The 13,820-nt window shown below is 40.7% G+C and overlaps 1 protein-coding gene across 1 annotated transcript in view; it reads left to right on the forward strand.

Annotated features, from left to right (window-relative positions):
• Positions 1-13,820, forward strand: part of KDM5A (lysine demethylase 5A) — a 132,494-nt gene that overhangs the window by 85,245 nt on the left and 33,429 nt on the right. The window contains 1 exon segment of the mRNA XM_042780435.1: positions 430-785. Coding sequence (XP_042636369.1) covers positions 430-785 — 356 coding nt within the window.

The raw sequence follows: 13,820 nt of genomic DNA on the forward strand, positions 1-13,820 counted from the left end.
CTAAGATGCTTCCCTTCCTTTCTAGTCACTTTTTTTTTTATCATTTTGCCCTATTTTCATAGCACTTAAGATGAACTGAAACATTTTATTCATGTATTTCCTGTCTTGTTACCTATGTTAGAATGTATGTTCCCTGAGGACAAAGACTTTGTATGTCTTGTTCAGTACTATGTGGCTAGAACAGTGCCTGCATCTAAGTGAGCAGTCATTAAATAGTTATTGAATGAATTAATCATATTTTACAAATAGGACTATAGATGTAATTACAAAGTAGCATATATCTATTTGGTGTTATGTTTGGTGACATCATGAGATGGTCTGGAATCGATACATCAGTTGTTCTTTGGTTTGTCTGAACTATGTCTGTGCCATATTCATTTTGAAGCTTTTAAATTTGCTTTCTATTTTCATTTGTTTCGACATTTTCAGAATCTACTGGATGATGTGGAAGAGTTTCATGAACGTGCTCAGGAAGCAATGATGGATGAAACCCCAGATTCTTCCAAACTCCAAATGTTGATAGACATGGGCTCTAGTCTTTATGTGGAATTACCTGAATTACCTCGACTGAAGCAGGAGTTACAGCAGGCTCGATGGTTGGATGAAGTAAGACTGACCCTATCAGATCCACAGCTAGTCACTTTGGATGTCATGAAGAAACTGATTGACTCGGGGGTGGGATTGGCACCCCATCATGCTGTGGAGAAAGCAATGGCTGAACTACAGGAACTTCTTACAGTGTCTGAACGATGGGAAGAAAAGGCTAAGGTCTGCTTACAGGCAAGGTGAGCACATGTTTTTGGTAATTGCCACTTCTTTAATAACTAAGTCAGGAGGTAGAATGGGAAAGATGAACATAAAGAACTACTTCATTAAATGCTTAATTAAATGTTGTATGCCATCCCTCATCTATCAGTAAGTTATCAAATGATACTGCATCTAGACAATTTCAAATATTAATTATGTGAAGACTACATTTTTAGGTACTTCAAGTGATACAAATTAGCACCTACTATTAATGTTCCTAGGAGCTCTGGTAGCATAGTGGCTAAAGCACTTGACTGCTAACCAGAAGGCTGTCGGTTCAAACCCACCAGCCACTCCTCGGAAGGAAGGGTGGGCAATCCTACTTCCGTAGTGATACTGCCTTGGAAACCCAAGGAGGGGTCGCTATGAGTCAGGGCCGACTCAATGGCACATAACAACAACAAAATTAATGTTCCTATAGTTAGGAACTAAGGCATATAAAGCTCTTTGCAGCATGTTATTCATGTTGCTTGAGAGGTACAGATAAATGTTGTCTGTATTCAGAGGAGAAGAGATCATTGTGAGTTTGGATAGTCAGTAGAGAAGCTTGAGAGAAAAGTGAGAATTTAGGTAGAGCCTTGATGAATGAGTAGAATTGAAGTGGAAGGGAGGTAAGAGATGTCTATAAACCAAGTTCTAAGGGTGTGTTCAGGTAATAGAAAATAAAAGGGCTGTAGGAGAGTGGGAGATTTATGCAGGAAAGTAGTGAGAGATAAGAATTTGTCATGAAAATGTTAAGCAGTTGGATTTACAAGATTTAAGTAAACTACTCATCATATTTGACTTCATGCTTGATTAGCTATTTTGGCCTTTAATTGATTATAGTATTCTTCATGAAAGCATTTCTTTTCCAGCAATATTAATGTTTATATAATTACTTTAGAGAGGGTGAAGACACTGGGGTACTTATATTAGAGCTTTTAAGTGAGCTGAAATTTGAAGCCTCTTCCATTTTCATCCAAAGACTATGCCCTTGCCAGTCTTTTTTTTTTTTGGGGGGGGGGGGGATGCATTTGATAAGTCAGCACCCATGGAAGCAGTAGTCAGGAAATCAAATAACATATTATATTGGGCTAATATTCTGCAAAAGACCTTGTTAAAGAGTCTAAGAACAAAGGTGTCACTGTGAAGAGTTAGGTATGCCTGACCCAAGCCATGGTATTTTCAGTAGCCTAATGTGTGTATGAGAGTTGGCTAGTGAATAAAGAAGACCACAGAAGAATTGATACATTTGAATTGTGGTGTTGGCAAAGAATCATGTACCATGAACTACTAGAAGAATGGACAAATCTGTCTTGGAGAAAGTGTAGCCAGAATGCTGCTTAGAAGTGAGAATGGCCAGACTTCGTCTCATGTACTTTGGTCATGTTGTCAGATGGGAATTCCTAGAGAAGGATATCATGCTTGGTAAAGTAGAGGCTCAGCGAAAAAAGGGAAAAGCCCTAATGAGATGGATTGACACAGTGGCTGCAACGATGGGCTCAAACATAGCAACTATTGTGAGGATGGCACAGGACTGGGCACTGTTCATTCTGTTGTACCTAGGATTGCTGAGCGTCAGAACTGACTTGGGCACCTAACGGGTGTTAAAACTTTTCTTTTCAAACTCTTGTCAAAGTTACCTTTCTAAAACACATCCTTAATATTCTTTTTTTTTTTAAAAAAATTTGTGTTTTATTTTTGTTGAGAATATACAGAGCAGAACATACACCAATTCAACAGTTTCTACATGTGTCATTCAGTGACACTGACTACATTGTTCAAGTTGTGCAACCATAGATCCGTAATATTCTTGATCTCTTAACATTGGCTAACTACTGACGGTTTTTTTTATTGATATCCTCCTCTTTTGTCTTTGGCTTTTTTTTTTTTTTTTTGCCTCTTATATACTGGTTTTCCTCAGTATTCTGACCTATACTTCTTTCTCTTTTCACTTTTTACAGCCTTCCTGGAAATTTCATCTAATTTTCTGTACCATTTACTATCTCTTTATTTGTCCAGTGACATTAAATACCACCTCTGTCCTGTTTGCTCCCAAATTTTTGTTACTATAAATTTTCATCTGTAGATAGATTTCTTTCATAGATACCAGTTACCTATTAGATAATTCCATTGTATGTACCACAGGTACCTCTAATTCCCTTTATCCAAAATTGGACTCATTAACTCTTTTCCTTACCTTGGTTCTTTGAATTATACCATCTTTCACTCATTTGAACAAGCCAATACTTTGGAGGGTTGGGGACCCAGGCCACGGTCCTCTCAAGTGGCGGGAAAGACGGGGAAAACAGAAAAAAAGCCGGGGGGGAGGGGACCAGGACAGAGCAAGGGATCAGAGGCAGGTATCCACGTAAGGCCAGGGACCCAGACCATGCCCCTCCCAAGCAGTGGGAAAGAGGCAGGGATCTATGTAAAGGGAAGGTGGGGAGGGTGGAGAGGGTTTGAACAGCAAAGGGAGACAAATTTGTCTTTCAGTTTGTTCTTCTGTGATGGCGTGTTGCTGTGAGGCTTGAGGCTGTGCCACTGTCATCTCAAACCCAGTAGGGTTGCACGGGGTGCACAGGTTTCAACAGCTTATAGACTGAGACAGACTAGGAAGGAGGAGAAGGAGAAACACTGTCTGATACATCACTGTACAACTTTATGAATAACCCGGAAACATTGTCCAATACAGTGCAGGAAGATAAGCCACATAGGTCAGAAGGCTCTCAAAGTAGGACCAGGAAAAAGCTGCCTCATCAGAGTAGAACCAGCCTTAATAATATGGATAAGGTAAAGCCATTTGCTGATGTGGCATGACTCAAATTGAGGAGAAACAGCTGCAAACATCCATTAATAGTAGGAACATGGAATGTACAAAGCATGAATCTAGGAAAATTGGAAGCTGTCAAAAATAAATGGAGAGCATAAAGGTTGACATCCTAGGCATTAGTGAGCTGAGATGGACTGGTTTTGGCCATTTTAAATCACACTGCCATGTGGTCTGCTATGCCAGGAATGACAATTTGAAGAAGAATGGCATGACATTCATCATCAGAAAGGATGTTTCAAGATCTGTCCTGAACTACATTGCCATTGGTGATAGGATAATATCCATACACCTACAAGAAAGACCACTTAATACAACTATTACTCAAATTTATGCACCAACCACCAAAGCCAAAGATGAGGAAATTAAAGATTTTTATCAGCTTCTGCAGTCTGAAATTGATGGAACATGCAATCAGGATGTGTTAATTATCACTGGTAACTGGAATGCAAAAGTGCAAACAAAGGTGAATCATTGGTAGTTGGAAAATTTGGCCTTGGTGACAGAAATGATGCTGGAAATCACATGATAGAATTTTGCAAGACCAGTGACTCATTCATTGCAAATACCTTTTTTCAACAACATAAACGGTGGCTATACACATGGACTTCGCCAGATGGAATACAGAGGAGTCAGATTGACTACATCTGTGGTAAGAGGTGATGGAAAAGCTCAGTATCTTCAGCCAAAACCAGGCCAGGAGCTGATTGTGGAACAGACCATCAGCTACTCATATGCAAGTTCAACTTGAAATTAAAGACAGTTAAAACAAGTTCATGAGAGCCAAAATATGATCTTGAATATATCCCTCCTGAATTTAGAGACCATCTAAAGAATAGATTTGATGCATTGAACACCAGTGACTGAAAACCAGAAGAATTGTGGGATGATATCAAGAACATCATCCATGAAGAAAGCAAGAGGTCACTAAAAAGATGAGAAAAGAAGAAAAGACCAAAATGGATGACAGAAGACACTCTGAAACTTGCCCTTGAGCAGAGAGTAGCTAAAGCAAATGGAAGAAATGACAAAATAAAAGAGCTGAACAGAAGATTTTAAAGAGCACCTTGAACAGACAAAGCCAGTTACTATAACAAAATGTGCAGAAACTTGGAGTTAGAAAACCAAAAGGGAAGAACATGCTTGGCATTTCTCAAGCTGCAAGAACAGAGGAAAAAAGTTGCAATATTGAAAGATTCTATGGGCAAAATATTGAGTGGCGCAGGAAACATGAAAAGAAGATGGAAGACATACACAGAGTCACTGTACCAAAAAGAATTGGTAGATCTTTGTCCATTTCAAGAGGTGCCATATGATCAAGAACCAATGGTATTGAAGGAAGAAGTTGAAGCTGCACTGAAGGAATTGATGAAGAACAAGGCTCCAGTAATTGACAGAATACCCATTGAGATGTTTCAACAAACAGATGCACCACTGGAGGCACTCACTCGGTTCTGCCAAGAGATGTGGAAAACAGCTACCTGGCCACCTTACTGGAAGAGATCTATATTTGTACCCATTCCAGAGAAAGGTGATCCCACAGAATGTGGAAATTACCGAATAGTGTCATTAATACCACATGCAAGTAAGATCTTACTGAAGATAATTCAGAAACGGTTGCAGCAATGTATTGACAGAGAACTTTCAGAGGTGCAAGCTGGATTCAGAAGAGGACATGGAACAAGGGATATCATAGCTGCTGTCAGATGGATCATGGCTCAAAGTGAAGAATACTAGAGAGATGTTTACTTGTGTTTTGACTATGCAAAGGCATTTGATTGTGTAGATCATAACAAATTGTGGATGACATTGAGAAGAATGGGAATTCCAGACCACTTGATTGTGCTCATGAGGAACATTGACCAGGAGGCTGTTGTTCGAACAGAACAAGGGGACACTGCATGGTTTCAAATCAAGAAGGGAGTGCATCAGGGTTGTATTCTTACCCCATACTTATTCAATCTGTATGCAGAGCAGATAATCTGAAAAGCTGAACTATATAAAGAAGACTGTGGCATCAAGATTGGAGGAACAATCAGTAACAACCTGTGATACCCTGACGACACAACTTTGCTTGCTGAAAGTGAGGTTGACTTGAGGCACTTACTGATCGATATTGAAGACTACAGTCTGCAGTATGGATTTCTTCTCAATATAAAGAAGACAAAAATCCTCACAACTGGACCTATAAGCAGCATCACCATAAATGGAGAAAAGATTGAAGTTGTCAAAGACTTCACATTGCTTGATTCTACAATCGATGCCAATGGAAGCAGCAGTCAGGACATTAGATGACTTACAGTACTGGGCAAGTTGGCTGCAAGGGACCTCTTTCAAGTGCTGAGGCGCAGTGATGTCTCCTTGAGGACTAAGGTGCACCTGACACAAGCCATGGTATTTTCAATCGCCTTGTATGCATGTGCGAACTGGACAATGAATAAGGAAGACTGAAGAAGAGTTGATGCTTTTGAGTTGTGGTGCTGGCGAAGAATGCTGAGAGTACCGTGGACTGCTAAAAGAACTAACAGGTCTGTCCTGGAAGAAGTGCAGCCAGAATGCTCCTTGGAAGCGAGAATGGCCAGACTTCTTCTCCCCTTCTTCTTCCAGACCATTCCCTGGAGAACAATGTCATGCTTGGTAAGGTGGAGGGTCGACAAAAGAGGGGAAGGCCCTCAACGAGATGGATTGACATAGTGGCTGTAGCAATGGGCTCAAGTATAGCAAGGATTGTGGAGCTGGCGTGGGACCAGGCGGTGTTTCGTTCTGCCGTGCATAGGGTCACTATGAGTCGGAGACACGACTCGATGGCACCTAACAACAGCAATACTTTGGACTTTGGAAGTTATCTTTGGCCCTTCCCTCTCATTTCCTTGCCCCCAAACTCAGCCACCTACAAGTCATGCTGATAAATTCTCTGGTGTTTCTCACTTTCATTCTTTTTCTTCCATTCTTCTCTTGCTCCTTTCACAGCTGTCGTAAATCATAGCAACAAATTTTGCCTGTGGTCTTACTCCTCCTCTCTAATCCATTCTCCATACTCTTAAAATATAGGAGTGATTATTTCACTCCCTTGCTTAAAGCCCTTCACTTATTTTCCATTGCCTTCAAGATGAAGTCTAGACCCCTTAACATGATTTATAAGGCCAGCAGTGATACAGCTCTTTGCTTAAGTATCCAGCCTCATCTCTTGCCATTCTTCTTGTATTCTGTGTTCCAAACATAGTGATCCCCCCCCCCCCCACTTCATCAAACATGCTGTGTTCTTTCTTGTCTCTGGGCTTTTGTACACATTTGTTTTTGTTCTCCTGGAGAGCATTATTCCTCTGCCCATTGTGGTGTACCTCTACCACTCCTACCCTACCCCTGGCTTCAGCTTTCTTGACTGACAGGAGAGCTTAGAGGTCATTTGGGAAAGTCTTCCTTTACCTGCCAAGTCAGTTAATTTTGATAAGTATTCTGTTAGCACCTTTATTTCCTTTATCATTGTTTTTATCACAGGTAGTCATAACTTATTATTTAATAATCCCTGCACAAGGTTAAAAAGTTTCATGAGGCAAGGATTATATCACTCTTGTTCATTGATAATCCTTAGGATTTAGCACAGTGCCTAGCACATACAGGATTCGTGAATGATTAAACCACTCTTACCCTAAGTAGTGTACCATTTGCTTGAATGATGAAGTTCATACCTCTCAAGACTCGATGTATTTTCATCTTTCTTTTCTTGGCAGATTCCCCCTACTTCTCCCGTAAACTTATTTCCATGCAACCCTCCCCCAACCCATCCTGTGCTTCCTCTCCCCATTCCTCAGGTTCTCTGGCCAAAGTGGATTGTCAACTTGTTTTTGTTTGTTTTTAATCTATTACTTGAAAAGCATTTTAGAAAATTGAAAAAAAAAACCAGATAAATCAAAAGAACAATGTCAAGTCCCCTTATAATCCCAATTCCCTGAGATCATTATTGATAAGATTTTCCAGCTTAAAGTGAAAAATGTGGTCATATCAGCTCCCTTTCTAAATCAGTAAATCCAGTATCTCTACCTTGGACCTTCTCTCCTCCTGTCCCTGGAGACTTAACACAGACCATTGGAGTCAATTTGACCCAAAAGCCAAATAGAGTGAGAGTTCATAGTCACTTCATGGACTGCAAGATGTCCCTCACTTAGATTCCAGAATTACAGCTTTGTTAGCAGATACATAGAGCTCTGGTGCTGTAGAGCCTAAGGCATTTGACTGTTAACTAGAAAGTTGGAGGTTCAAACCTAGCAGCCACTCCACAGAAGGAAGACTGGACAGTCTACTTCCATAAAGATTTATTGCCTCAGAAACCCAAAGGGGGTCCCTATGAGTTGGAATCGACTCAGTGGCAATGAGTTTTGTGTGTGTGTGTGTGTGTGTGTGCATATACACATGCTTAGCCATTATCCCCAAAGCTCAAGAATATGTTAGGTAGATGAGTCCAAAAGGACTTGTACCCCTAATCTCTTGCTGTATTGGAATCTGGGGAGAGTGACTCAACCCTGGAGGTAGTTTCCCCTGTTTGTGTCAGGTTAGCAGGTTGCTGTGAGTTCCAGGGACCCACACTGAATTCACACAGGTCCTAGATCTGTAGTAGGGTGACTTCTCAGTTCTAGCAGATAGAATGCTCGTCGATGTAATCTTGGGAGCCCTTTCTAAATCTAGGATCATGCAGAGAGTAGAGCTAGTGCCTTTCAAAGGATTATGGCATTTGGGATAATGGGCATCTTGGTGGGGGCCATCATGAACTGAAGTTTAGCACCCTGCCCTTTTTTTTTCTGGAATGTATAATCCACCAGGGCCTTACTATATAATCTTCAACAGAGAGAGAGGCCTTCCAGAACATGTCTGAGATTTAATTTCTTACCAATCCTAGAAAGTAAGGTTTTGTAGCCAAGTTTAGTTTGATTTAGGCAGATATGACGTTTTTCACACCAGAGTGTTGTGGAACAAATGCACATTTGTTTTGTTGGGCTGTATCACTCCATTTAATTGTTGTCAGTCTATAGGTGAAAACTATGTTCTTTCTCAGGACAACCAAAAAAGAGAAAAAACCCATCCAGTCAATTCTGACTCACAGTAATCCTATGTGCTACAATGTAGAACTGTTCTTAGGACCAACTTGTTTTTAAATGTTTCTCCATGCTTTTGTTTATGATATTCCTAGTTTCTTTTCTTTTAACTTTTCACTTGATAAAATCATGTTTTGTTTTGTTTTTTTTAATGTGATTTGGGTGAAGATTTACAGAGCAAATTCACTTTCCATACAGCAGTTCACATATACTTTGTCTCATGACATTGACCACAGTTTACCACAATGCAACAGCTCCCCTCTCACTTCCTCCCCATAGTTACCTCTTCCCAGTGTCCATCCCTCCATACACTCCTGCCCCCTGAGCTGTCTCCCTGTGCATAAGCAGCCCTTTTTTCTCCCAAAATCATGGTTTTTTTTAAAGATCTGTTATTAGATAGTTGCCACTGAATTGGTCCCAATTCATAGGATAACAGAATGTAATGCTGCTCAATCCTGTGCCATCTTCCTAGTTTTTGCTGTTTCAGCTGATTATTGCAGCTAGTATGTCAGTCCATCTCTTTGAAGATTTCCTCTTTTTTTTTCCTGACCCTCTATTTGACCAAGCATATTGTTCTTCAGGAGTTAGTCCTTCCTGATAACATATCCAAAGTATGTGAGATAAAGCCTTGGCATATTCTCTTCTAAAAAGAATTCTGACTGTACTTCTTCCAAGACAGATCTGTTTATTTTTCTGGCCAACCTCACTGCCATGAAGTCAATTCCAATTTATAGCAGCCTTTTGGGGCAGAGAATAGAACTATCCCATAGGGTTTCCAGGGAGCTCTGGTGGCATAGTCCTTAAGACACTTGACTGCTAACCAGAAGGTTGGCAGTTCAAATCCACCAGCCACTCCTTGGAAGGAAGATTGGGCGATATACTTCCGTAATGATACTGCCTCAGTAACCTAAGGAGGGGTCGCTGAGTCGGGGAGGACTTGACGGCACACAACCACAACAACATAGGGTTTCCAAACCTGCAAATCTGTATAGAAGCAGACTGCCTCATCTTTCTCCTATGGAACATGATAGGTGCAAACCACAGACCTTTTGGTTAGCTGCCAAGTGTCTTAACCACTATGCCACTAGAGGTTTCTTCATTCTTTTGGCAGTCAGTAATCTTCACAAGCATATGAGGCCATTGAAAATACCATGGCTTGGGGCAGATGCACCTTAGTCCTCAAAGTGATGTCTTTGCTTTGCAACACTTTAAAGATGTCTTTTCCAGCACATTTTCCCAGTGAAATATGTCCTTTGATTTCTTGACTGCTGTGTCCATGAGCATTGGTGGTGGATCCAAGTAAAATTAAATCCTTGACAGTCCATTTATCATGATGTTTTTTATTGGTCCAGTTGTGAAGATTTTTGTTTTCTTTATGTTGAGGTGTAATCCATTCTGAAGGCTGTAGTCTTTGATCTTTATGAGTAAGTGTTTCAAAGCCCACTTCACTTTGACCAAGCAAGGTTGCATTTTCTGCATATTAGAGGTTGTTAATGAATCTTCCTCCATTCCTGATGCCATGTTCTTCTTCATGTATTATTTGCTCAGCATACAGATTGAATAAGGTATGGTGAAAGGATACAACTCTGATGCACACCTTCTGATTTTAATCCATGCAGTATTCCCTTGTTCTGTTCAAAGAACTGCCTCTTGATCTATGTATAGGTTCCACATGATTATAATTATTCTGAAATTCCCATTCTTTGTAGTGCTATCCATAACTTGTTATGATCCATGCATAGTTGAGCCTCTCCACAGTCAGTAAAACACAGGTAAATATCTTTGTGATGTTCTCTGCTTTCAGCCAAAATCCATCTGACATCAGCATTGATATTTCTCATTCCACCTTCTCTGACTCCAGGTTGAATTTCTGGCGGTTCCCTGATGTACTGCTACAACCACTTTTGAATTATTATCTTAAGCATAATTTTACTTGTGTGTTATATTAATGATATTGTTCGATACTTTCTATAGTCCATTGGATCATCTTTATTTGGAATAGGTATGTATATGGATCTCTTCCAGTCAGTTGGCCAAGTAACTGCCAAATTTCTTGGCATAGATAAGTGAACGCTTCCAGTGTTGCATCTATTTGATGAAACATCTTACTTGGTATTTCATCAATTACTGGAGCCTTGTTTTTTGCCAGTGCCTTCAGTGCAACTTGACCATCTTCCTTCAGTATCATTGTTTCTCAATCATATGCTTTCTCCTGAAATGGCTGACTATTGACCAGTTCTTTTTGGTATAGTGACTGTGTATTCCTTCCCTTTTCTTTTGATGCTTCCTTCATTGTTCAATATCTTGCCCATACCAAACCAAATCAAACCCACTGCTGTTGAGTTGATTCTGACATACTTTAGGACAGAGTAGAACTGCCCCATAGGGTTTCCAAGGCTGTAAATTTGTACAGCAGCAGACTGGCTCATCTTTATCCCTTGGAGTGGCTGATGGGTTCAAACCACTGACCTTTTTTGCTTAGGAGCCGAATATTTTAACCAATGTGCCACCAGTGCTTCATTATTGTGATTTGAGGCTTGAATTTTTTTCTTCAATTCTTTCAGCTTGAGAAATGCCAAATCTGTTCTTCTCTTTTGGTTTTCTAACTCTAGAAAACATTTCACATCTCTTTATAATACTTAAGGGAGCTCTGGTGGTGTAGTAGCTAAGGCCAGAAAGCTGGCAGTTCAAACCCACCAGGCACTCCTTGAAAGGAAGATGGGGCAGTCTACTTCCGTAGAGGTATTGCCTCAGAAACTCAAGAAGGGGTCACTGTGAGTAGGGACTGACTCGATGGCAGTGAATTTGGTTCTTTTTTTTTTTTTTTTGGTTTATAATACTTTGTCTTCTCTACCTGCTCTTTGAAATCTTCTGTTCAGCTCTTTCAGTTCATCATTTCTTCCTTTCACTTTAGCTTATCTGTATTCTTCAAGAATAAGCTTCAGAGTTTCTTCTGACATGCATTTTGGTCTTTTTCTTCTCTTCTTTTTAATGACTTTTTGCTTCATGTATGATGTCTTTCATGTCATCCCATATAAATCATCTGGTCATCAGTCATTAGTGTTCAGTGCATCAAATCTATTGTTAAGATCTCTAAATTCAGGTGGGATGTTCTCAAGGTTGTACTTTGGCTCTGTGAACTTTTAATTTTCCGTTTTAGCTTGAACTTGCATTTGAACAATTGATGGGCTCTTCCGCTGTCAGTCCTCAGCCTTTTTTTTTTTTTTTAAATTGTGATTTGGGTGAAAATTTACAGAGCAAATTCACTGCCTATACAGCAGTTTACATATACTTTGTCTCATGACATTGAGCACAGTTTACCACAGTGCAACAGCTCCCCTCCCACTTCCTCTCCATAGTTGTTACCACTTCCCAGTGTCCATCCCTCCATACTCTCCTGCCCCCTGAGCTGTCTCCCTGTGCATTAGCAGCCCTTCCTTCTCCCATGATTGTTCTCTCCAGGGCGTGTGTCTACTTGAGGTAAATGTTTAACTCACATGCCTGTACTTTGTTTCCTCAGCCTTGTTTTGACTGATAATATTGAGCTTCTCCATTGCCTCTTTCCACAGATGTAGTTGATTTGATTCCTGTGTATTCCATTTGGTGAAGTCCACGTGTATACTACACCCAAACCAAACCCACTGCCTTTGTGTCCATTCCCACTCTTAGCAACCCTGTTGGACAGAGTAGAACTTCCTCATAGGGTTTCCAAGGCTATAAATCTTCATGAGAGCAGACTGCCACATCTTTCTCTGCTAAGCAGCTGGTGGGTTTGAACCACTGACTTTGGTTTCTAGCTGAGCGCTTAACCACTGCTCTATCAGAGTTTATCTTCATATGTATTGTCACTGTTAATGTTGTTTAAAAAAGCTGTTTCCAAAGAATACATTGTTGGTTTTGCAAAATTCATTTTTTTTTTTAAATTTTATTGTGACTTGAGTGGAAGTTTACAGAGCAGATTCATCTTCCATACAGCAGTTCACATACACTTTGTCTCATGACATTGACTGTAATGTCCCACAGTGCAACAGCTCTCTTCCCACTTCTCCCCATGGCTACTTCTTCTCTGTGTCCTTTCCTCCCATATACTCTTGCCCCCCAGCCTGTCTCCCTGGGCCTACACAGCCCTTCTATTCTCCCATGATTGATCTTTCCAAGGAGTATATCTACCTAATGTAAATGTTCAGCTCATATGCCTCTTTTGTTTGGCTGGAAGCCACAGAAGTGGGTTCAATTCCAGACCTGAAGGGCAGCTAGGGGCCATTGTCTCAGAGGTTCCACCAGGCTCTGTTAGACCAACAAACCTGGTCTCTTTTTTCTCTTAGGATTTTGAGTTTTGTTCTACATTGTTCTCCCGCTTTATCCGGGATCTCACATGTAGATCCCCCTCCAAGTGGTTGACAGTGGTAGCCGGGCACCATTTAGTTCTTCTGGTCTCACAGTCATATAGGCTGAGGATCACATGGTGTACCAGTCCCTTGGACTGATTGTTTCCGTATGTCTCTGCTTTTCTTCATTCTTCTTTGCTCTGGCCGAGGAGAGACCCATCGTGGATCTAGATGGCAGCTTGCTAGCTTTTAAGATCCCAGTCACTACTCGCCAAAGTAGGAGGTGGAACAATGTTTTGTACAGTATGGTATGCCAATTGAGCTTGATGTCCCCTGCAACCATGATCCCAAGCCCACAGGTCCAACTACTTCCTCCCTCTGGGTAGTTGCCTGTGGCCAAGAAGTGACTATAACCTTGTCTCTTGTCAGCTCTAATACATACTTAGAAATTCCCACAGAACATACAGATACACTTGTAGAAATATTGTTTGCCAACCCTGTACATAGTCATGGGCACACTTCACCCTGCATAGGCATACCTAATCGTTCGGCCTGTCCACCCATCTGTCCAACTGTATATCCATGTTTGCCATCACTGACAATGCAGTACTGTGTGAAAACGGGTTCATTTTTGTTGCCTGTACCTCCCTTTGTTAAATTTGCCAGTGGTTTGTCAATTTTATTGACCTTTTCAAAAAACCAACTTCTGGTCTTGTTGATTTTTTCTATAGCCCTTCTATTTTCTGTTTCATTGATTTCTGCTCGAATCTTGATTATTTCCTTCTT

Source organism: Orycteropus afer, unplaced genomic scaffold (assembly GCF_000298275.1).
Source record: "Orycteropus afer afer isolate SDZICR_OR568_19922 unplaced genomic scaffold, OryAfe1.0 scaffold00040, whole genome shotgun sequence".
NCBI classification, from domain to species: domain Eukaryota; kingdom Metazoa; phylum Chordata; class Mammalia; order Tubulidentata; family Orycteropodidae; genus Orycteropus; species Orycteropus afer.